The sequence below is a fragment of the Leguminivora glycinivorella genome, chromosome 18, assembly GCF_023078275.1.
Source record: "Leguminivora glycinivorella isolate SPB_JAAS2020 chromosome 18, LegGlyc_1.1, whole genome shotgun sequence".
In the NCBI taxonomy this organism is placed as follows: domain Eukaryota; kingdom Metazoa; phylum Arthropoda; class Insecta; order Lepidoptera; family Tortricidae; genus Leguminivora; species Leguminivora glycinivorella.
The window spans coordinates 5,699,594-5,726,416 of NC_062988.1; the positions used below are offsets into that span (position 1 = coordinate 5,699,594).

General features: G+C 37.1%; 1 protein-coding gene across 2 annotated transcripts in view; it reads right to left on the bottom strand.

Moving 5' to 3' along the window:
- Positions 1 to 1,225: 1,225 nt before the first annotated feature.
- LOC125235976 overlaps positions 1,226 to 26,823 on the bottom strand; it is a 76,866-nt gene continuing 51,268 nt past the window's right edge. For both annotated transcript variants that reach the window (XM_048142645.1, XM_048142644.1), the window contains 4 exons: positions 5,591 to 5,752; positions 4,773 to 4,867; positions 4,141 to 4,279; positions 1,226 to 3,086 (listed from right to left, as the gene is read on the bottom strand). In XM_048142645.1, coding sequence (XP_047998602.1) covers positions 2,872 to 3,086; positions 4,141 to 4,279; positions 4,773 to 4,867; positions 5,591 to 5,752 — 611 coding nt within the window. In that variant the 3' untranslated portion in view covers positions 1,226 to 2,871. The remainder of the gene's footprint in view (positions 3,087 to 4,140; positions 4,280 to 4,772; positions 4,868 to 5,590; positions 5,753 to 26,823) is intronic.

Genomic DNA, 26,823 nt, shown 5'->3' on the forward strand with positions numbered 1-26,823 from the left:
TCTGGTCTCCATTTAAAAAAATAGTTTATTGCTATAATAAAGTCAGTATAAAACAATGTAAATAGTGAGATATGTAGAGATTCTTAATTCCTGAAGCGTGCTTTAACACTTGCTAACTGATATCTACATCACAGTGTGTGCGATGCTTGATATTTACTTATATTTATAATGTCGTTTAATATATTCACTACCAATTTTAACTATAAAACTCATATTCAAAAAATATTTTAAGCGGGTTACTGACGTGTTAACTCGATATAACGTTCGACCCGCCCTCAGCAGCCGCGCACGCAGAGCAAGCGCCCGCAGTATGCGTCGCGCTCTCCACATGTAAAGGTGGGGTCGCTACTCTAGAGAAAGATCCTCGGAAATGGATCGAAACATGTCGAACGTTATATCGACTTAACACGTGAGTAACCCCGCATAAAATATTCTTTAAATATATTCACTACCAGATAAAAAATGACCAGACTTTATCTATAACCGCCCGCTTATATGGCGACAATCCTCTCAGCGGGTTGTCCGTCATCTGAACAAAGTTCACGAGTGCCTAGGGGCCTGTTTCTCGAAAGGTACAAGCCTTGTATTATAAGTGCGCGAACTGTCAAATCGTATGGGTTGTCATGGAAACACGCTTGTAATACAAGGCTTGTACCTTTCGAGAAACGGGCCCCTGGGGCCAATTTCTCGAAGCTACAAGTTACAATTTACAAGCGGTTGTCAATGTCTAATATGATAAGTTGGAAAGAGACTTCCGCTTGTAACTTGTAACTTTCAGTTTTGAGAAATGGGCCCCGGCGGGTTCCTGTTTCTGCGAAGGTGTTAAGCTGAGTTTAGACCAGCAAGTTATTGCAGCAAGTTTTGAGACGCAACTATAGGTAAGAGTGAGTGGCAAATGTCTGCATCTCTTTCTTGCATATACTTCTGTTTCAAACTTGCAGTAATAACTTGCACGTCTAATCTAAACACAGATTTGAACGGTGACCAACGCTGAAACGTACTGTCTAATTCTATAGGAGTCGCGCGATAGCCCGGCTACCGATATTTTCTATAGAAATGACACGTCGGTCCGTCCCGTTCTGTTCTAGCACAGTATAATAAAGAGTACTATCGTACAGTATAGCCACTGTCGCTCCCCGCTGTAAAACCGCCCACCCGTCTCGGTTACCTCACAGTTACCGCCTGTCAAAAACGCGAACAGTCGGCCTGTCATATCTCACTCATACAAGCATAGTAACCGTTCACCTACACGAGCTTAGACTGTGTGCTAGGAACGCGCCTGTTTCATGTATTTGATCGCCAGTGTCCGAGGTGTGGTTCTAGTGTGAGACATCCTTAAATATTTGTATAAAGGTATTCATACCTTAGCCGTATGGTATAGTCACCGGCAATAACTTCGCACAAAAAGAAGATCGCTTAGATCTCTGATACAATCATATTTCTAGAACCATAAGAGCTTATCACATATTTATGTAGCTTTCTTTTTGTACGATGTTTCTGCCGGTGACTGTACAAGCTAGGCAATACATGCTGCTTATACAAGTAGCGTATTGTAGTTATCTCTCTTTGTCGCACTAATACGGAAGAGAGAGACAATTAACATACGTCACTGAGCGTCAACGATTGACATCTTGTCTACGTGGCCTGAACAAGTTTTGCTATGGAACATTGTTCTACCGACGTTGATCTCATAGTAAAAGTTGTTCAGTATAACACACTTCGCATAATATGGCTTTGTTGTCCAAAAACACTCCTATATTTTGCGTGCATTATAGAAATATAAGTAAATATCTTGTTTTGCATATTTTACAAGCTAATATTCTAAATTACTTAAGTCAGGTAAGACCAGTGACATTTACAAGTTTCATTTGCCTTAGAACTAAGGTTTGAATTTTATCCATTTATACATTTTTTTATTTTTTCAGGTTTTAGTATGATTGTTGTTGTATTTTTTCTGTGAGTGTGGATTTATATCAAAGTCATGAAATAAATAATATTTGATGTTAAAATTTATGATTATTGATTAGCGTAAAAATTGGTCTAAATATATGTCTAAACAATTCAATGTCCTTGTAGTTTTTCTTAGTCCTTTAACAGTCAGACAAGAAATAGTAGAAAGAAAAAGGTGGCAACACAGTAATGTTGTCCGTAAGGGACAGAACTCCGCTTGCCACTTTTTTTTTTCAAGTCGAATTGTATATTTTTGCGCCACACATACGCATAATTTCGTTAAGGTGACGTTTGGATGACTACAGACTGTAAACAGTTGCTGTTTTTATCAATGTCTTCGATAAAATAATTCCTCGCTGTTGCATTACTGCCGCGATTATGACGAAAAATGCAACAGCCATGATTTAACAACGAAGCAGTTTAAATCCGAACTCCACCTTTATTTTATTAACATTTGATCTTATTTGTCGCCTCAAGTCGGTGCAAATGCAGAGCTAGTTTAACCCTTAAATGCATGACCTTGACAAAAATTTATTCAAATTTAAACTTTGACAAGCTGTCAATAGAGTCAAAAATGCATGATGCATATGTACATCACTATGCATTTAAGGGTTAAACATTATAATATATTATGTAGATACCTAAAATCATCCGAGGCTTTAGGCATTTCACATATTCCATACAGTCAAATTCTCGCGTCTCTTAAACCTCAGTACTTTGCTTCTGTATATGCGATCCAAATCCTTAATGCAACTACCATATAATCCTCACGATGCCTCCCTTAGAAGTTCGAACTTGGTGCAACATTTTTTAAGTGTTTATTCAATGCTCACATTGCATACAATATGGTCAAATCCTTGTATGTCTAAACCTCCGTACTATGCGTTTGTATACGCACCTTCTTCTGACTCCCATTCCTATTCAGAGGCGGCGAATGTCCAGAATAGCCAGGGTTAGGTATCCCAAGACCAGGTTCAGTGTGCTAGGTTTCTTCAGCGAGGAGCGCAGAGGCGAGCGCGTGATGGTGGAGGCTTCAGAGGCGCCGGTGAGCGTGGTGGCGGTCGTGTTCATGGACGCGACTGAACCGTGCCCGTTGCTGCTGTACGGCTTGCCGGACGCGTCCGTCATTGAGATGCCTGGAAATGAAAAGGTGAGATTTTACTTTACTTAACCCTTGCAGAGGCGGGGCTATTAACCCTTCGCCTGTGTGTGTCAAAAAATTGTCAAAAAAAATTAACTTGATGTACATTTTTAAAGTCTTATGTTAGGATCCTTATCAAACACAGACGAAGGGTTAAAATATTTGCAAACTTATCTTGGCCGGACAAGACAAGTAAGAAAACAGTCAAAGGTTGAAGATTTTCGTTAGGCTCTCGATCCGGACCAGTATTTAGTATTTACTGCAGACTAAGATTGGCAACTGCAGTCAGACGGAGAAATTAAATTAGTTCTCTCACCTAAGGATTTAATGCAGTCACTATGACCTAAATCGACTAGGAGAAAAAATATCATCCACCAGTAAGCTTATCATAGAAGTACCGCGAGATACACCCATTCAGGTGATCTAGCAAAACTTGCGAGATCATACTTGAAGTCGCACTAAATTTATGGACAATTGGACACACTACACTACGCGCGCGAGTTGTGCCAAACTACCTACCTAATGAGGTCTGCCCACGAGGATTTCGAATGACGACCCATCATGATTCTGTCGCGCTGTGCCTTTGCTAAAGCTGAATTTACACCTGCATGTTTTGAGACGCAATATACAATAGTTAGGTAGGTGAGTGGAAAATATCTGCATCACCCTAGAGGGCCGTGGGGGCTTAGTGTGCATCGCCTCTATAAGGAGCTCATAGACGCATCTGGTGACCAGAGCGCTGGCCAGTATTTTGCTCAGCGGATCAGTATAGCTATCCAGCGGGGCAATGCGGCCAGCCTTCTGGGCACCTTGCCCAGTGACGACTTGGGTCAAATCTTTTATTTGTAAGTTTTTAGTATAAGTGTTTATTTGTAAGTTTTTGCTATTGTTGTGATTTTGAGAATAAATAATCATCATTCTTGCATATACCTTTGTTTCAAAACTTGCTGCAATAACTCGCAGATGTAAATTCAACTCATTTCGTTGAAAAGTTCGAAGTCCGATCAAATATGAATATACCGTCCAATAGAATAGTATGGATTTCTTACCTCGGCCCTCCTTGAAGCCGGGGTTGTTAATGGTAGTGGAATCTGTTTCGTGCGTGGGGTCGCCGCCGCTACGTCGGGTGAACAGCGCGTCGTACACCGACATTATGAACAGTAGGGAGTTTATCACTATGCAGACGATCTGTAACATTACGAATAGGATTATTATTATTTTAACAAGCAGAAACTCAATACATGGAAACGAAAATACTAAGCTTAGAATAAATCTAAAAGTATAAAATACACTCCTGGTGACACTTTTCTAACGCTCTGCCAATAGAGCCACCAAGAATTCATCCATAACCAGAGAGTATTTGCACCAAACATGGCCCTACTGGCCCTAGCGACATCTACCAGAAAATACGATCGAATTACAAGACAACGGACTTGTTCTACGGATTCTGTGTCTACCAAATCCTTTGCTCTATAAAAGAAACGATGCCTTTTATTTGTATGCCTGTTTTCCTTAACATAAGTTTATGCCGAGAATATAATCTCAAGGAAGGTACGTTACTGTTCGCATACATTCAGTGATATTGTAGGTATCTCAGCTGAAACATTTCAACACAGCACAAGTAGGGTTGCTAGAAGAAACTAACTGGGTGTGAACATTGCATATGAGTAATTAACGTTACCTGAACATAGAACGCCTCTCCTCTCGTCACCCTGAACCCTCTGTCATCGCCCTGCACGGCGAACAGACCTGCCGCGGCTATGGACAGCAACGCTGAAATGCACATTCATCCATATGTTATTAACACTGTTGTGTTGAGCTAAATTATTTGAAGGGTTCCTATATTTTCTACATATATACTCGTGCAGTCTGTTTTTTCAGGTCATTTTCGCACATCTTAATCTGAAAAGACCGATAACAAGAAAATATCTTGCTATTTTTCTAGACCTGAAGAAGGCATTTGACACCGTCTGTCTGCCCAATCTAAGATAAAAAGGGCTGGAAAAAGAGAAAACCCATAACATTTGCCAAGCGACTACCTATTTGCAAGAGTGAACCCTGAGAGTCAAGGTAGATTTTACTATATACGTGATAAGTTAAAAGGCATATATATATCATTTGGAGTCCTCCAGGGATCTGTCCTAGTCTACATTGTTTCTAAGCAAATCACCGGCTAATAGCGCCCGTGTTAACGTCACGACGAGGGTAGAGTACGAGCCTGACCCGCGCCTTGGACGAGATCATGGCGAGCTGCAAGACTTCGAGAATCGATCAGCAGTAGATGTAACATACGGAGTCTCCCAAGGTTCTGTCCTAGGGCCTACGTTGTTCCTACGGAACTTACCGGCTAATAGCGCCAACGCTAGCTTCAGCATCACGAGGGTGGAGTACTTGAGCCCGACCCGCTCCTTGGACGAGATCATTGCGAGCTGCAAGACTGACAGCAGTAGATGTAACATACGGAGTCCCCCAGGGTTCTGTCCTAGGGCCTACATTGATCTAATAGCGCCAGCGCTAGCTTCAGCATCACGAGGGTGGAGTACTTGAGCCCGACACGTTCCTTGGACGAGATCATGGCGAGCTGCAGAACCGACAGCACGCAGAAGACGCCGAGCACAGAAGTACCGATCGCCCCGACTACGCCCGCTATGTGGACCGCAGCTGGAAATAGACAAATAGCAATTGTTAAAAAAGTATTCCTTCTAAAATTATAAATAAGCGGTGGTATGAGAATCTCAGGTTTGGGGTTCTTGGGGAAAGTTGTCTAATAACTCAAAAAATATTGTCATAATAAACAATTGTCAAAGCTAACAAACAAACCAAGTCCCTCCCTACCATCTAACTACATACCCTCCATAAAACTGTTGATACTATCTGTCTCTTTATTATAAAGAACTGAATTTAACAAAGCTTTCTTAGAGCAACCTCTTGTAAACCTTATTAAATATAGGTTTATGAAGAAGATAATTAGCCTTGACATCTAAACTATGCACAAAAAATAATATGTCCGGTAACACAAGCAACAGGAAGAATTAATTGGAACAAATACGTAATCTACTTAAAACTGCATTAAAGAGTTAACCTACAACTAAATTGACCCTGAATCTAATCATATCAGGTAACCTTTTGACCGCTACCTGAGATCCGCTCTCTACTGATAAGGCAATCAAAGGTTAAATTTCACAACAGACCTTTTCACATTTTCTCAATATCCAAATTGGCACAAATCACTTAAACACTTTGATCCCAGTCCTTTAACAGTTTTCACTTTTATTTGCAGCAAATCAGTCACAACAAGACACTGAATAACACAAAGTTGGACTGAGCGGGGCACGAAAATACTTTCATCTTACTTCATTTCACTAAATGACTCACCACGTATACTTCAGACTTGAACTACAAAGTTTTAAGTCACGACTCACTTTCGATCCTTGATTGAAGTACCTACTTTAAAACATTTTAATGAGATTGTTAATGAAATAAGATGTTTATGTTTTCTTACAGAATTCACCGTTAAGGGCTACGCCAAACTGTCGACTGAAATGGCTCTCAGCACTCTTAGGACTATGAATCGAATTAAGGCATTCTGAGTAAGTGATATCAATATGCATGACACGCGTTACCCGTAAGGTTGCGGTAGGTAAGTAGTCAGGGCAATCCCATGCGTCATTACATTTAGACATCACCTGCTTATTAGTCATTAAGAAGAATATCAAACTAATTGTACGAAATTGCGCCAATTATCTATTATTACGGTAATGAATAAGCAGTTTTATGATCGCCTCGAAATTCCATTCAAAGATATCAGTGACCGGAATGAGCAGTAAAAGCTATTTGCCTTTTTCTTTTAGGGTCAAATCACATCCATCACTATCGAGGCACATAATATGGAATCGCTCGTTAGTAAAGACTGAAAGTGAAAATTGGAAGAGGCTTTCTACCAGAATTCCGATGCGTATGGATTTTACATCTCAAAAGAGTATTAAATGACCTGCGTCTGAGTCCTTACCTACTTTTTCACGAAAGAATTGTCTCAACTTTTTGACTGAAAAAAAATAGCTAAGTCCACAGTGTTCGCGTGCACTGAAGAGGATAATGTGAGTATATATTTGGGTCATATTTCAAGGCTGGCCATAGTGTTTACATGTCCCAGATCATTTGCGACAGTCGACAGTAAGTAATGTTGAGTAATGTAGAGCGAAGCATTAGCTCAGGCTGATTTGCATACAAATTACATAATAGTAAATTACTTAGACTAGGCTAGTCTATTTATGATGGCTATTTTTAGCTTATGTTTTCAATCCTAAGGCATAATATTAATGTGTAAGGGATAGTACACTTATACAGTTAATACAGTTATACACCTCTATGATTGCGTGAAAACTGCAGCGACTGTTCGCTTGCAGTCTGTCTGTTATCCTTAAAGGATGAAATAGTAATCATACGCCTATGAATCGGTGTTTACCGATTCATAGGCGTATGATTACTTAAATATGGAACATTATATGTATACATAGTATATAGTCCTTACCGTTTGGTAAGGACTATATACTATGTATACATATAATGTTCCATATTTAAGTTATAATGATGTCCCATAGGTATTCCTAGACGCTAATTCTGCATTGATTATGAAGCAGCAAACCTCCTGAGGTTGTCCTGCAGTGTCTCTAAGAAGTGTCATAGTTTTATGACACTTTTTAGTGTTATGGAGTATGCTCAAATACCGCCCTAGTTAGTGTTATAGATAGCTAAACCGAGATTGGAAAACAACCGAATGAAACATTCAATGATAAATAATGGTCAAGTTTTACAGCCTTAAAATATGCTGTGGTATAGCATCAAGTGTCAAGCCACAACATGTTATTGTCATATGACGATATGACCATAACCCGGTTACATTAGAGATTTGAGACCACGATTTCATTGCAGACAAGCCCTAACATTAAGACGATACTTAGAATCTATTTATAACCTAATGGCAGTCCATTCAGAGCTACATTTACTGGCTTATTATACTAACTAAACAAATATGTAGTTCAACGTGTCAACATACTTCTGGCAGGCAATCAGTCTGGCGTTAAGGTAAGGTATGTTTTTAAACTTGTGCAACAGCAAGACCTCTTATTAATCCAGGCAATTCTTGGCTCTTTGGCATTATTATAACAGTTGAGATGTACTGTCGCGTTCAGTTATATTTTTTTACACGGACGAAAAAAATCAGAACGCGCTTTATGCTCATAATATTAGAGTCGTGTTAAGATATTTTTGTTCGTAGACTAAACTGAACTCGCTAGGACGAGCTATATGTAAAGTGCATGGTCCATTTATATAATAAATAAATAAATAAATATTGGGGGATACCTTACACAGATCAACTTAGCCCCAAACTAAGCAAAGCTTGTACTATGGGTGCTAGGCGACGATATACATACTTAAATAGATAAATACATACTTATATACATAGAAAATATCCATGGCTCAGGAACAAATATTTGTGTTCATCACACAAATAAATGCCGTTACCGGGATTCGAACCCGGGACCGCGACTTAGCAGGCAGGGTCACTACCGACTACGCCAGACCGGTCGCCAAACATATACATATATAATGTACATTATATATGTACGTATATTACCGCATTCCTGTATTTCATGCTTTACCTAAACATCATCTAATGTCATGTCCATGTCATACTATTAAAAAGCGAGTAGCGGTCACCGAGACAATAGCATGACATTGACGACATCAGTCATAAAGTAATTGTCCATTATCTCTGATACACCGTGTAGATACGAGGAAGACTGAAGGTAAACGGTTGAAGGAAATGCGCTTCTTGTATATGCACGTTAATGCTCGCAGTTTCCTTATTTTAGACGGTTTTCCTTAGAGAAACAGCATGTACTTGGATTACGTTATGATGATGAGTCGGAAAGTAACGGTAGCCTTTACTACATACTCAGTTTAGTCGTAAGGTAGAATTACAATCCATTCCCAATTTCTAGTGTCCAGTCTAGGCCAATCCGATGGACACCCCAATTAAAAAAGAAGCGATATCAAGTATATCAACTGTCATTGGTGTTTTTTTTCTTAATTCATACATTTAGAACGTGCAAAGGCATTGTCAATTTGTCACCCCATCCGCTATTAAATTTCACAAACGTCATTTCGGTCACTTAAAAAAAGATAATTAAATACGAAATAATAATAAAAGAGCCACCTTTCCGTGATCGTTACAAAGTATTCTATCAGAAAAATATATTATTTGCCTATTCTGAAAAAACTTTACCTATAATATTTTAGTCATTAAAATAAGCACTAATACACCATTAATTTTATTACTGCAGGCTTAGCGAAGCAAAGGTATCTATAAATTGCAGTCTTGTGGAATTTTAATGAAACCTATAGTTTGCGTGCTGCCAAATCCGAGTAAATGACGTCATGCTGGACTGGTTTGGGGTCTAGTTCGGACAATAACTTATTATTATTAACGGTATATTTGGCAATAATCGAATGGAGAATAGAATTTGTTTAGATTCCTACTATTTTTGGCGATAAATATCTATCACGATTCTTAAGATGCTCCAGAATTTTAAGCGGAGACCTACTAAGCTCCTATTACTAAATTGAGATAGGTATAATGCAGGGATGCGACGTTAATGTCTTTAATCACAGTTAAAAGTAATCTGGATCTAATAAAATACCTAATAAACTAGATCAGTTCCAAGTTCCAACCTACCGTCCGTAACGAGTGAGAGATGAGTGGACCTCACCTTCTGGCCATAATCTTCGACTCAAAAATATCAGACCCGATTTCCATAATCCACAGCTAATGGTATGCCCGCGTTTTAATATTAGGCTGCTCTATCTATTCTATACTATAGGTATGCCTTATGAACCTAGCAAATTGATAACAATGAACTTCCGCATCTTACAGCACAGGCAGTCTCATATTTCCTCCGGGAACCCGATACTTTCCCGTCTATAATGAAGTTGGTAACGCAAAACCAGACTCAGACTGATAATATCATCAACTTTATTATAGAAACCGTTACTCGAATAGGTGCATTTCAATAAGGATTCCGCGTGAGAACCGGTTATATCTTTATCTTATACATATATTGTGTAGTGTATGTGCGAGTGTGGTAAACAAGCTGTTGGTTCCATTTACGTAGTAATGTCAATGTCAATTTTATTGTTTTGATGATGTCATTAGTAAATAGAACGAGGATGGACTAAGTAGGAAATGGAGATACAGTGTTTAGTGTCACGTTACTGCACTTCTTGTCATAAAGTTAATACGATTTTTGAGTTAGTAATAGTCAGTTACTTTCTCAAATAGAATAGATATATAAAATGTACGAAACCATACTTTTTAACTGATGATTGGAGAATTTCCTAGTGTCATACATTTAAAGATCCTGTCTGTTTCTCTCTACCTCAACAAAAGTCTCTAAATGTAAATGCTACTGGGATAATTATTTTGGTCTCTTTTTCGAATTGTAAATGACAGTACAGTTGTAAATTAGTAGGGATGCTGCAATTTTTTTTCAGTGAGTCCTATGTTCAATATTTTAAGTAAAATACAATACAAGAGTATAAAATCGTCGTCAAAACACATAAGCCAAGGGGCATAACCGATGATTCAACAATAAATTATACAAGTATTAAATCAAATGCAGTTACCATTGATACTGCAAGACGTGACTCAGAAAGACGTGCAAAAATGCCGCCCGGCTAACGTGTCTGCTGAACTATGGTTCCTGCTTACATTTATTTACTAAACTCTCTAATGGTCGTGAGGTTTATCACGACCATGGAATTATCTAGACCAGTGTTTGTCAAAGTGGACTCGGATCCGACCCACCTCTGAAGAGCCTATAAAGACGAACTGCAACCCAATACGCCTGCAACGAAACTAAAATTCGGGGTAGACCCTACCCTTAGACCGTTTTCACATTATCCGATCCGATATCGGATGTCGGAAGGATTTCAATAGAAAAATTCAAGATGGCGCCTGTAATGTATTGGATATCGGTCCGACATCCGATATCGGATCGGATAATGTGAAAACGCACTTAGCCATCTTAACATGAGGATATTGTAACTTTGGTAACGTAGTTAAGTACATAAGATTAAAATTTTCTATTTGTTTTATGATGTACTTTTTACCAAGCAGTAACATAAGGAAAAATTAAAACATTGACTGGTCCAGTGGTCCAGAAGGTCGCGGTTCGCGGTCGCCGCTAGCTGAGGTGTGAATTTTTCCATTTTTCTTTTATTCAGTATAAAAACTCATATTGTTTCAGTTGACTTTTTTCATCTCTATTTTATTGTCTGCAATATCCATTTGCATTCATCTTAGGAGTCTTAGGATTAGGACGCACTTATTTTTTGGGCCTACTCAATAATCGCTCGAGACTCCAAAGTTTGGGAAACGCTTGTCTAGACCAGTTGGCGTTTACTAGCCTGGCTAACAAAAGTTGCAAACACATTAGGTGAGGTACCGTTAAGACTAGATGTCGTTAACTGGGGCTGGATTCTGGTTTTCTTTTCTAATGGGTTTTTTGTACTAGAATGACTAGAATGCTAAGTTTCTAGATCAGCTAGAATATTTAAGATTCATCTGCAACGGTTTCTATTTAAACAGAAATTAAGATATAGGAGATTACAAATTTATTTACATGTTGCTAAAGTCGACGAGATATTCTTGACCCGATTCGACTTCTATTTTTCGTTGACTCTTTGTTTCTTGGAAGCTACCGTGAAATCTTTTGTACTTCTGCTGTTGGCTACATGTTGATTTAACCTTTTATATAATATACAGTTACAGCTGTTCAAAATTTGAGCCAAATGACGGTGAGAAACATATTCTTATCAAGGGCACATTTTAATCAACTTTAATAAATAAAATAATGCGTGGAGTCCCTCCGCGCGGAAGTAGCGAAACTTCTTAGAGTGTTGTTTGTCAAAATTCGTGTTGGTAACACTGAGCGTTAAACGTTTAACGCTGTCAGTTGAAGTTGCATTAGCAGTTTCACTTCAATAATATGTCACCAAGGACTACTATTTATGTTTTGTGAGACTTGTGAGTACAACTACAACACAACTAGCTGCATCCTGTCTAGTAAGTCTATACATGGTAAAATCATTCAAACCATGCATTGCTGCAGGCGCCAGACGTATTGTAATTCACAAGATGACTAGACTACGCATATATTGCTATCAATCACTCATTCAGTATCTCTAAGGTATGTTGCTCAGCTATGATCGTATCTTTATAAACAGCAAAGAGAATTTATAAGTATATTCTGATTCTTCTTAGGCAGGCATGTTTAAAAATTTTCATCACATATGCTGTTTAAAGGTCTCATTGACTACGTGTACTAAGAATAATGACCGTGATTTTACCTTTTTGTTTCCGTGATCATGATGCATGCAACTGCGTCGAAATATCGGGAGCTCGAGCAAAAGTACACCAGATCAAAATTAATGGTAAAAATAAGTAAAAATTTAATGATTTATATGCTTTTTTGGTCATTTAATATATGCCATGTTTGATTTCGTTCAAAAAGTGTCAATAATGGAATTTAATATGTCTATATAGAAAGATACACTACTGGTCGTTGTGCGTCGTTGTGTTGAATCATTCAAAACTTTTATTAAGGACATTAAATACTCGTGTTATTTCACGTAAGTAGGTAAACACAGGTACATACAATATTCCAACAGAGTCTTCTGCAAACCTCGGAAGCAGATGGTTAGATCCCTGACTCGACGCTTTGGTTACTTGTAAAACTTTCGTTACACGTTATTATTAATTACTTGTGTCTTGTTTTCCGGTATAAGTACCTACATTTGTAACACTTTAGCGCTCTTCGAGGTGAATGTACCACCGTACCGAGTTAATCTATACCTCGTTGCAAAGAAGTAAGGTCCTCCAATGGCGAATTTATGCTGTGGTTTCTAATTAGCGCTCAGTAACATCATGTGCTGCAATGCAAGGCAGGTGACACGCGCGTTGCATATACAGGGTTGCCATATCTTAGATCTTTTAAAGAACCTTTCCTTGAAATTAACGGAAATCAATAAATAAATCGGTTGTCAATCAAATTAATCCAGATTTTTAATTCTTGTCGAGATTGCTGGGAGACTTGCAAAGCTAACCAAAAGTTTGGACTTAAGGAAGGTTATTTGTGACATGAATGGGCATTTTAACATTGCTGTGCCAGTAACTTTAAATAGTGAACGATGTCGGGAAAGTCGCTGTTCGGCATTCATAGAGTCATTGCAGTTTTCTGGTAGATGTCTGGAATTTGTGAGGTTATTCCATTTATTCATATGGCAGCCCTAATTGCATCTGATTAGATTACTGAGAGCTGAGTGAATCATATGACCCTGATCTATAACATGAGGCATGCAGAGCTAAATCATACCATTGTAGCTAGGATTCAGTATGCCGAGATAAGGTCTGATGGCGTGATTTTGGTTGATGGAAAAAGTAACGGTTGGGCAAAATTATAGCGAATATAACAGATTTAGCAATGTAGGTAATTTGACTGCTCGTGGACAAAAAAAAAACTACTATTTTTTGTAAAATACAAGCTTGTTATTGTGTCTTCTTTCTTGCGTTATCGCAATATTTAGTTACTATTATCATGTAATAGAAAAAAAACTAGTCAACATTTCTTTCTTGTACCATGTCGATAATTTTACATACAATAAAAAGTTACCCAATTGCCCAGTAGCTATTTACTAGTTCTCATTCATCAATGCCATGTTACACGCGTGTATCTGATATTAGTCCTATTAATACAGAGCACGTAAAATCGGCTGGAAGCTTATTTTTAGGTCGGCCTTCAGAACGTATAGCCCTAGATTTAGTGCAAGGGCGTCTTACAACAGAAGCTGTGTTCGATGGTACTTCAACGCTTATGGAGTATTGCACAGGATTCTATAATTATAGGACAGGAGTTTTACGACAATCTACAAAGATTGAATAAAATCCACGGTAAGCTCAAGAAAGCTGTTTTTTTTGGTGGCGGCGTGCACTGCTCCCGTAAGCAAGGACCCCGCGAAGGATACAGGCGAACCTTGCTCATGTGCCTTATCTGCCGCTATCAGTCGATTTCCCTTAGTCGCCTGATAAGACAGTAAGACACCCACGGGATGAGATGGGGTGGTAGTATTCTTTTCGATGCCGGCATCACACGAAACCTTGTGTTGGGGCCGTACTCAAACAACGACACATCTCACACATCCATACTAATATTATAAATGGGAAAGTGTGTGTGTCTGTTTGTTTGTCCGTCTTTCACGGCAAAACGGAGCGACAAATTTACGTGATTTTTTATAGGTAAGTGGAGATACTTGAAGGGACGGAGAGTGTCATAGGCTACTTTTGTCTCTTTCTAATGCGAGCGAAGCCGCGGGCAAAAGCTAGTAACCTATTATGTATATACGAATACGAAAATACATGCAATCCATGTTCCATGACTTAGGGACAAATACATACGAGTAGATTCTGTGCTCATCACAAAAATGCCTTTCCGGGATTAGAAGCCAGGGCCATCGGATTAACAAGCAGGGACACCATCCATTATAAGCCGGTCATCTATACACCACAAATGACTAAGCATCTTAGCGATAAATAGTACTGGTTAATTCATAAGTTTATAAGACTTTACTATTGAATAGGTATTTTTTCTGACTTAAGAATCGAGAGGAAAATGCGAGTCATGGCAGATTAGATCCCATTATGCCAATGAACAAAAAACAAGCTGGTAATATGAGAAGTTACTTTCATTTGACTTATGAACTTTAAAAATCTCATGTTAATCTAATATTTATTATACTAGCTGTTGATAACTCGCTTATACACACGTATCGATAATAATCAAAAACAAATTAAGATGTATTCGGAACTCGTGTCGATATATAAAACTACCTTCGTCGTGTTTTCGGTCTACTATGTCGCGGTCGGGGGTTTTTCAAAATTTAATGTTTTTCTATATGCGGTTAACTAAAGACTGTCCACGATAAAAAGTGGCCATACATAACATGGTAATTTTTTTGATACAATGAGAATTTACAAGCAGCATGTTTTTCAAATAATTTGTAGATATCAAACTATATAATAAAAATACAAACAAATTATAACTTTAGGTGGCCTATGAATTTTAGCAGTAGGTATCTCATGATACCAATATTTTTTGTGCAGTCTTTACTAAGATTTCCTGTTAGAAATATTTTTTAATGTTTAATTATATTAGCCAAAATATACCCTATTACATACTGATTTTACAATAGTAATCATTTTTCTGATTGTAATCAGATTAAGAAAGTACTGAGATTTGCTGAATTCGACTTTTTGACACTTTTGGCTCTCCATACAAAAACTGTCACTGCTTAGATTAGAAAGTCTTCCTGACTCCCAAAAGTCGAAATGAGTTTCAAAAAGTATTTTTTTGCTAAGATGACATTCTAATGTGTGTAAAATAGCTTATAAAAATATAAGTAAAATTATGAAATTGTGCTAGGAAGCGTGTGAAGGTTGTTAAAAAACGCTGTACAAGAAATTAAATGCTTGATGGTATACATTCGGCGAAACCTCGTACATACTAAAGCATTATAAGGCACTTAATGATTATATAGGTTTATGTATATAGATTTATCAAAATATAAAATTGCTTCAAAATGTGCATTCAGGAAGAAAGATTTATCATGTTATGTATGACCACTTTTTATTGTGGACAGTCCTTAAATAGGCTACTGATAATAATGCTACATCAAAATTTGCTACTGTTGTAAAAATCTATTAAAAATATATGCGAGTAACAAAATATATCATCGATATTACACGCCACGCTACAACAAAATACGCTATCGCGGCAAAACGCGAATAGGTGAAAAGCTACAAGGATTTTTTTTATTTCGAGGTATACGACTAACAAATGTTACATTTCTTGTCAGGACGAAACTTCAAAGAGTTCAAAGGGTTATATGTACTGAAAAACGTCGTACGATACACGTGCTAAGAAGGAATTCGAAACCCCTGTCGATTTGAAACACTCCTTTTGGTTGTGTTTTAATTTATTGCCACTCGTTTGAAATTTCCCCACTTGTATCGTAATTTTTGGATTTGGGCATAACTTTTTAAACAGTTTTGTAACGCTAGATTATATAAACGATTTGCTCCATTTCGGTATGTTAAAACTACACGTGGACGTCGTGGACACACATACGCACAAGGATATCACCGCAAGCAACGGATGTATACTTTAAACACGTTATCCGCACTTATCGTCCACCGTTCAGCCATAAGGAAACATTCACACGAAGCGGTAGAGTCGCCATCAGATATATCGGAACGGTCAAGGTGCTCACAAATATCTGAACACGCCTGTATTGTCGATAGGGTTGCCAGATCGAATAGCCCCTAAACCGGGACAAAAGGACATTTTATCGGGATTTTGAAACTTTTGTCGGGAAAGGCAAAATAAAATCAAATTAGTAATTTACTAATTGACCCAACTCGATACTTCCACGCGTTTTCGTAATAAAAACCGACCAAGTGCGAGTTGTAACGTATGCGGAATGAAATCTGCACAAAATTTAATGTCTTATAAAATTAATATAACATAGTTTATTTTTGATATCTTTCGTGATTTTAATTATGTATTGAATATCAATAAATAAAAGAGTTAGTTTTCGCCAATGTGAGGCTTCTAACAGAACTTGTGATACTTTATCTCCATCGGTGTCGACAAAACCAATGTTAGCATTTTTAAGGTCCAAATTTATCTTCCATATGATAACTTTTTAAAGAAGCTTCGTATGCTCGATATTTTTTACATTCTTGTCCGTAGAATCATTAGTGTTCTCAAAATAATAGTTTTCTTGTCGTGAAATTCCATTTACTCGACATATTAAACCTAACATTAAACATTCATAAACCTAGAAATGCAAAAACAGCTGTTTTTTACATTTTTTGACTAAACGGCGTAGCGACATTTTCAAAGTTTTTTATTTTATTTTTGAAGACTATAGGCCTAACTTTTTTTGAAGTGTATCGATACTCATGTCTTCAAGATATTTTTTATCGCTTTCGCTGCCCCATTCGAATGCTGTCTCGAGCTCTCTGTAAGATTTTGTGCCTTAGGGGGCCGACATTTCTTTTAATCAAATCTCTCCCAGAAAACTCGCAAAAATATTATAAATTGACTGTTAGCTTCTAACCTTCCCTACAAAACTTTCCTCGGGCTTTGCATTCGGCCACAGAAAATTGGTATGTAGAAATTACAAACAGTTTCGCTAGGTCGTTCTTCTCGATTGACCATAATTTCGAGAAAAGGAATCCAATACTCATGAAACTTACCAGTTTAAACTACAGATATGTAAACTTTAATCTGGCATTTATACATTATTTTAGTTTATTTATTTAGGTACTTACTCTGTACGGTATCAAAACTTTGTCCAGATTTCATTCCGCATACGTTACTCGCGTTGCAAGGGTTCCAACTCAAGTACACCACAAGATGGGCTTAAGCGTCTCCTTTTTTGTAGGCACTTAAGTAATTTTTGTGAATAATCGATATTTTAAACAATTTAAAAAAAACGGCACAGAAATAAATTTATATGTAATATTCAAACGCGCTCACACAATTTCAAGAGATTTAGTAACTGAACCATGAAATTCCCAATTAGTGTTTTTTTTCTTTTAAGTCCGACTTACGCTTGACTGTAGATTTCTAATAGGTTTTCCTGTAATCTAATAATAAATAGGTTCAGTAGTTTTGGAGAAAATTGGCTGTGACAGACGCTATAGAGGTGTGCGCCGATGGCTAAATCGTCGGCGGCGGCGTCTGGGTCAAAAATGGCCGGCGGCGTCGGCGTAATCGGCGTGATCGGCGTCATAATTAAAACCAAGTAAAATAAAATAAAAAACGGTTCCTTTATAATCTGCGTTACAAAGTACATAAATCAACTTTTTATCATGGGTCCTGTGAGGCAATTTTATGTTTCTATGATGTTTTTGACTCGAAATTTGTCACTAATTTCATATGAACTCGCATGGTGATGCTTTACAGAAGTTAGTTTGTTGGGTTAATGACGTTTGTGTCAATTTTATTTACCCTTTCGGGCTTCAGAGCGCTGTTTGGTATATGGCTTGTTTGAAAAACATGTGCGACGCGCCGGCGCGCCGCCGCCGAGGCATTTTTGCCAAGCCGCCGCCTCCCGTCATTAAACGGCGTGTCCTTGGTGGTTACTAAACTGCTCAAACTTAGTATTTGGATACATTTTTGGACTTTTTATGCAATATTTTTTACAACTCCCTAATAAAGTTAACTATGAATAAAATATTTATTCAGGAGTAAGAAAGATGAGGGACTTTGGTATGAAGTTTTTAATGACAAGCAAAAAACAGCATGAGGGGAGATCGGTGTACGTCTTTGCTCTGGCATACGGCTTGACACATTTGGTTTCAGCGCTTACGAGAATACCAGAGCCAAGGTCTTTTCCTGTTGGATCTTCTATCTATCTGGATGACTACCATGTAATCCATTCAAGATTTCAGGACTCCTCGAAAAATACCCGCTGTGTGTAGAACTATTAAGAACTATTAGGTAAGGCTTCGAGGTGTCCTTTTATCCCTTTTTTTGGTCTTTGCCGGCCTGGCTGCGATAGTACGGTAACCATTCAGTTGCTACTTTGGCCTGCCGATCCGGGTATAATATAAATACATGGGAAATTAATCAGTGCTGCACGACACAAAAAACAAAACCAATTTTCTGGATAACTTATCTGCATCAAACTCAAATTTATATGACGAGAGCTCCGGACCTCCGTTTCCAGTGCCACAGTTCTGTGTGTAAAGCTTTTTTTCTCGACACTCATAAATTGACCGGGCACGATAGAATCCCTATGGTTGTGCTGAAGATGTGTGCTCTTTCGATGCCAAGGCCTCTTTATCAGCTTCCTAAGGCCTTCATAATGAAAGAGTACCTTGCAGATTCAAGGACATTTAGAAATAAATCCTTCAATGGAAATGAAATTCAAGGTCACGACAAATTTACGCCGAAAACACGCCGCCGCCGCCGATTTTTGGAAAACGCCGCTGCCGATCATTTTGTAATCGGCGCACACGTCCTCATTTTAAATAGCACAGAAAAACAAAACAGAAATTGGGAATTAAATTCCGCTCAATTCTCACGCCGATTTCACGCCGGTGAAATGATCGGCGGCGTCGGCGTGGCAAAAATGATCGGCGGCGTACGCCACGCCGGTCGGCGCACACCTCTAACAGACGCACGAGTGATCCTATAAGAGTTCCGTTTTTCCTTTTTGAGGTACGGAACCCTAAAAATGATAATGATGATCACAAATTTTAATGAGTGTAGGTATTCACCTTAAGTGTAACTTTTCATTGAATATTTCTTGTTATTTCCCGGCGCCGATGCAGCAACGTTTCGATTTTGTTTGATGTTTTGGTAAGTGATCTCGGGAAATTTCTTATTTTGTAGGGAGTCGGGACGACATGACAAAAATCGGGAGAATCCCGTCAAATCTCGACCATATCTGGCAATCCTATTTGTCGAAGACGATAAAGCGTGTTCAGATATTTTTGCGCGTCCCGGCCACTTAGATATATCTGATAAGAACATACCGCAACAATGATGCCCCAATATGGCCGACTGTGTTGAAGTGAATCGTAATCTGCGAGACACCTGTGTTTAGGTTATTTAGTATGCCAAGTATGTTATACTGCAGTTCTGTATATGTCGCGTCATTGTCGGACGGGCTATTGTTAACAAATGATGATTAGATACAGTAAGTGAGTTTGTTAATTATAGTTGCATTTTGCGACCCAGTTGATGGGTTGGAATGGATTTTGTTGCAAGAGTTGCAAGTTCAATATTTAGCTGAATGAAATAGGTATTTTTATGGAAGTAATATTTAAATTGTTCCTCTGACTTTTATTTTGAATCTTAACTGTCAATAGTGTCATTACTGAGCACCGGGCAAGTTGTTTAAACTCATGATTTTCCGTATATCTCCTGTCATTATTGTTTGTCGATTTTGGGCTTTTAATATCATGTTCGCAGAAAAGTTTCCTGTAGATGCCAAAGACGTCATTGCCTAGAAAAATGCAAGAAAATCTAAGATAAATAATAGTTCAGGACGCATGGAACCGTTATGTTATACATTGCAAGCATATGTTTACTTGTTTGTAAATAAAAAGGTACAAACAAGTTTTCTTTATCGATTCATTCATTAATTTTTCAAGCTCTAAAAGTGGTGTGAATTATTGTACTAGTTTCCACGTGTCAATTAGTTATTTACGCCACAGGTGTACTGTAGCGTAATACTGTAGGTACATTTGTGTGTACTGTAGGTACATTTAAACGTAGGATGATAGTTATTATCTTCAAGTTACTAAGATAATATCGTTCTGTTTTTTCCTGTAGTAGCGCTAGTTAGTGATTCAGAGCCCGTGGCCAAGAGCGCAATCGTTGAAGCTCCGTGGCAAAAACGATACGAAACTGTCTCTGTCACACCAATGTCAAGAGATTAGAGAGAGATAAATACTTACGATACGGTAGATATTGTGAACGATTGTACTCTTGACTACGAACTCTAGGTTTGTGCATTTATTTGGCTACGTCCAGCTATCTCTATTGCTCTTTCGTATTGGCAAGACAGAGCCAGACTGCGTTCGAATAGTGTCGCTAGAACGATTATAATTTCGGCTAGGCCGGCAGTAAGTATTTTGCTGTATTCTCGGGCGTATCAATGCGATTTAGCTTTTTATGGCATAATTTCGCAAAGATCGATTCATTCTGTTTTGTCATAAATATAAATCATAAGCATTAAGATTGTGATTTGTGATCTAATATCGAATGGTGTTAACCCGAAACCGCTTTCTCGAGAACTACCTTCCTATGAACGTAAAATACAATACTGGGCTATTCTGTCTTTATCGCCACAACAATCTGTCTTCATATTTTGACGTTATTCGTGACTTAGATTTACTATAAATAAAACGTGATATAACTCAGTTTAGAGAGAAATCTAAAAGTGTAGTTTGTAATGATTAGCACTGAGATAGGAAATGAAACCTGTTGGCAAAGCAGTAATGCCAGTGATTATCTAAGCACAAATTCAATAATTTTACTTTTATATAAGACACTATTAAGCTAAATTGATAATACTAGTAATACTAATAAATAGTTATTTGATACTGGTAAGTAAAATATTATCACTTAATACCTATACTTAATACTGGACGAATTTTTTTTTACATATGAATTAAACTTATATTTATGTTTTGCTTCGATTTTTATACAATACATATAACTAGCGGCCCTCCCCGGCTACGCACGGGGATTATGATAAAAATTGTTATAATAAGTTATCCGTAAAAGGTAGACATATGCCATCGCGGACTTTTTTGTAGACCTATTAGAGAGACACAATTTTCCAATACATTATTTTGATATAGCTCAAACGGTTTCGGCAGCGTTTTCGATTAAAGCTCTCAGCCAGCGGGATTTTGTCCAACTCGATTAGAAAATATCGTCATATTTCAACCAATTCAAACAAAACTTTAACAAATTATATACCTGAACTTTCCTCAAGAATTACTCTATTCATAAGTGAAAACCATATGAAAACCCGTTCAGTTTTTGAGTTTATCACGAACACACAGACAGACGCGGCTCCCCGGGAGTTTATTTTATAAGAGAAGATTAAGTGATTTACGGCGTTATTCTGTTTCCGATTTTATTGAAATTAAAACTAGCAAACTGTCCGATGCCTTACACTATCTATATACCTGTATGGTAAATGTCAACCTGTGTTACGTTACGTCTTAATATTGTTTATTTTTTGACATGTGCCGTCAGAATCCTCAAATACTTGACACTAACTTAAAACTGTATGTGGTGACAGTTTAGTATAGTATGGAGTAACTATTGTCCCAGAGCTGTAAGAAGTGTAAGAACCTCTTTTTCACACATGACAGCGTCCACAAAACGTAAAATCCTGTAATAATGGTTAAAAAAATCAAGTACTTAAAATAGTATTTTATACAATCGCGATATAATACAAAGCTTTTAAGTCGAGTACCATGTTTAGGCCACGAAGCTTTGCTGAGTGGCCTAACAGTACGGTACGAGAGTGAAAAACTTAATTATATCACTATTGTATACAATACTTTTTCTACGAGTCATCATCTTCATCATCAATGGACGGAAATATCATCATTCATGCAAGTTTAAATTAATGTTAATAGCGTCGTTCACCGTTGTATCAACATCGAATTACCTAGTAACCAATTGTTTGTAACAACCGTCTCTGATTGGCCGATATATTTTTCTGCATCTGAAATACATTTTTTTTATTTGTGGCGTACAAATAAAAAAAATGTATTTCAGATGCAGAAAAATTTGCCAGGTATCGCAAATTAGTATATAAATTGTATGATGTTCTATTTTTGAAATTATTACAGTTAACTTAAAGTCAACTATAATGAGATTAAGTACATATATTATTATAGTTGAGTCGGAACTGCCATAGAGTATCCAACACTGAAAAGTTAGCACTTATAGTTTAGTCTGTGGTGTCCTAATTGACAGATTACAATCGACGAGTAGAAAAATAATATTTCCCTTACTTTAAACATAATCTAAAACATGTTACATTTTTGCGGATCTTCGTTAGTAAGTATTTTACGATATTAATTTATAACGCAAGATTTACTTATTAAACCATTTATCATTAATTTTTATTTTTAAACTAGTGCTGTGGCAGAGTGTAATTTCGATTCAAATGACATTTCAGTTAGTTGATAGAAATCGTATATTTGTTTAAGCGCCTCCTTGTCCATAGGGCCTAATCGATTCAACCAATTCGAAATTAATCGTTAGATTTGGCAAACGATACGCCTTAGCCACATCGCAACATATGTACTTCAAAACAAATGTGTCAAAAATGTGAACTTACGGATCCGGGACAATAGTTCTGATGAAATTCAGCAACACGACGCTTAGCCATATATTTCTGGTCAAGCATTATTATGTTATTCTTAAGGTTTTCACATTTGTTCTTTCATTTATTATGTATGAAAATGAAAACCTACCAAGTGGCTTTAATTAATTAATATTTAAGCTTGCTCTTATGTAAGCATATAACGTAATCTTAAATGTAAACAAGACAAACAGGAGTGTAGGTGAACAAAAGAGCAAGTTTATGATGACTATTATACTCCAGGCAAAAAATATGCACACATGTGCGCGGGGCCACGGCTAAGACAAAAAAAATGACAGCTGCAGTTCTTATCAGTTTCGGTACATTAAATAATACTTTTAGATAGTATATTCCTTTATAGCACTGTATTGTTTGACGAACGAGCTCAGCTATCTTACTGTGGTGGTATTTTGCAAATAATAAGCGCAGTTCCACCACGTGGTAATAAAGACAGTAAAATTTACGAGCAGCCTTTTGTACGTGAAGCTGAGTGAAGTGAGCGATGTGTTATTTTTACATTTTAGGATTTTTTATTTAATCTGGATGGGGCAGTTTAGAATTTTAGTTTATTTCAATTAGTCACTTGTAAGATCCCAGTTGATCAACACTTGAAGGCCTTGACATTTTACTTTAGCGGTGAATTTAAAAGTTATTGTCTTGTTGTTTTGTTAATTTTTTGTATTGTTACTGTTAATGTTTGAAACTCTTAACAACGAAGAAAAGTTTGGTGTGGAGATATGCCACCAGAGTCGGAGATTCAACTTTATGTAGTCTCTGCAAGGATCGGACAAACCACAGAACTAAATCAAGATAGAAGGAAAATGCTCGGCGATTAACAGCGAAACCGAGCGTGTAACGTTTTGTGTCGAGCCTATGACGTCACGAGTGTACTTTAGTGATGGGAACGTTGTCGCCGCGTAACCCATTCGATCGATTGTGGAGTTTGCGTGCGGGATGCCCGCCGAAGTTAAAAATATCGGATGTTCATCTTCGTTGTGAAATGAAGTAAGTATATACCTGTATTCGTGTGATGACAAACAATTCACTAGTAGGTATATAATTTGCCTAAGGCCAAGAACAAAGATTTTAGTAGGTAGGTATTAATACTAGTTATATTTCGTAATATTTTTAAGAAAATCGACCATGTACTCACAGCATTATCCTCATGTTATTTGTTACAACTTTTAGTAATTTATAAATATAATTAACCATTAACACATTTTTAGAGTTATTTTTATTCATAATAAATATAGAGCGTATTATGTTTGTATTTGTTTTTCTGCCGACCACAAATTCAACGTTAATACCGTAACTGTAACCTATTTTAAAGTTTAATTTACTTTTCACTCGTACTTTATATGTCATAACAATATAAAAACATAATTATAATTTCCACTGCTTCGCAAAATCGATTTAAATCGAATAAGGAAATCGCAGCATACATGACGATATATGTAGTTCCGTGGTGCACCACTATTCTTAAGTTCGACGTGAGTTCGACGAACAAAATAACAAATCTACCTTCACTTTGTCTCGACAGTTTGAATAGCCTTTTTTTATATCGCTTGTTTTAAACGCACGCTAAGTCGGACTCGTCAAATTAAAGCCGCAATGGAAAACTAGTTTGACGGCCGTACGTCAGCTAATGTTTTGATGATAAAAATAGGAAAATCGTTTTTTTTATTTAATAAAAAATATTTTAGGACAAATGGTACTTACCGATGATAGGAAACACTTTGTTTAACACCCTTGCTTTTATTGGTGGTGTTTGAACAGTTAATTATCGAATACCGACCCATTTTGTATTTTTCACTGTATGTCACTCGCGGGCAGCGGTCGGGAGCAGACTGACTTGCGCGGCGAACAATGTCGCTCGCTATTTAACTTTTCCGCACGCGAAGTAGATACACTTTTTCCTTCTATCTTGATTTAGTTCTGTGGGACAAACAATGAGTTTCCGTGTCGTCATGGTACTACAGGATCTATCGCGAGGCATTTGACGTCAGTTCATTTGAAATCTGCTGTTACTGTTACGACATCAAACGAGTAAGTCAATTTTTTAAATAGGTGTAATCCATAATAAGTAAATGAAAGCAGCAAAGGTCTAAGTTTAAATACCATGAAAAAATAATTTTAAAGTTATTGCATGTAAATAGTATAACGAAGCTCACTTTATTAAGCAGTGCCTATTTATTATTTTTGAAACAATATATCAGTCATAAAACAGTGTTTACATCTTAATAAAATGATAATCCTGCGCCTTGAACCCTCTTAAAGTAGACTTTTTTTACTACCATCAATCTTATTACTATATAACGTAATTACACTAATTACCTAATTAAATAGTGGCTATAACAGTTAAGTAAGTTCGCGTAAAATGTATAACATAATTATTAACTAGGTATGTGTTAAAATTACGTTTCCGTGGATGTCATCCTATCGTCACATTCTTAATTTTTATACTAAATTGACAAATTTCTTACTCCTTGCATCAATAATTGAATGGTACCGTGGATACTTATCTTCCTATTAAATCTTATTAATCAGAGGGTAACTAGAGAGTTTTTGTCAACGAACATTGCAGACACATAATAAGCAGATTCAAGGGTATCACGGTGCACGGTTAAGCCCATATTACCACGTTAACGCATGGTATTTTTCAACCACAACCACTCAACAGATAAGCTTAACAAAGGATAAGGTATAGTCATGGTATAGTGCCATTTTAATAAACATAAAAGTAATATTTTAGTGAAAGTATAAGCATTTTTTGAATTTGTACTCGAAGCGTCGGTTGTAGCGTAGAGACAATGCTAACAGTGGTTATTTAATAATAAGTCGAATTTAGAATTATAACTGTTGAAAACCTTTAGATAGAGTAAAAAACTCAAATGACTGGAAGGAAACTTTATCTGAAACGGTTACCAAATCTAGCAGTTACCCTTACAAAAGGTTACCTACCCATATCGTTGGTATTTTTATAACCACTTCTAAATTAAGCCTATCGGAAACCCCGGATCGTTTATTTAGTTATATTTATTTATTACTTACATATTAATATTTGAAAAACCGCAGTATTGAATATAAATTTTAATTCAAAAGTAATTAAGATATAACCTCACGATACCTACATTTTTATTCATAACTTATAGAGACTGCATCCGATCTTATCTTCTCTCATGAAACGCCGCTGGCGGACCGAACGGGCGTGTCACGTGAATTCTTACGTACGTACGGACGGATCTACGAACGTACGTACCCTAATTTCACGTGATTTATTTTCACGTGACGAACGAACCAGAAATCCGTTGCCGTGTATCACGGCAACGTGCGTACGGCTACGTGTTCACGATACACGGTCACGACCGGGAGCCCTAGTACTGACACTGTCTGAACTAGCATGTCAAACACGAACGTTTCCGGAAAAATACGAAGGAAAACCTTTTCGCAATACATCTGTAATAACTAATAACAGTATCCAATAACTAAAACATTGCTTGTATGTATAAAAAAACCGCTAGTCATCTAAATATTATTTATTATACTTGATTCGCACTCTCAACGTTACCGTTAAGGTCAGGTCAGTTTACCGATTTACAATTATGGATGGAAACCACATACACAAAATAAAAAAAAATGTTTTAAAATTTCTCGTTGAACAGCAAGTGAGGATGCTTGCCAACAACGGGACCAATGTAACAAGG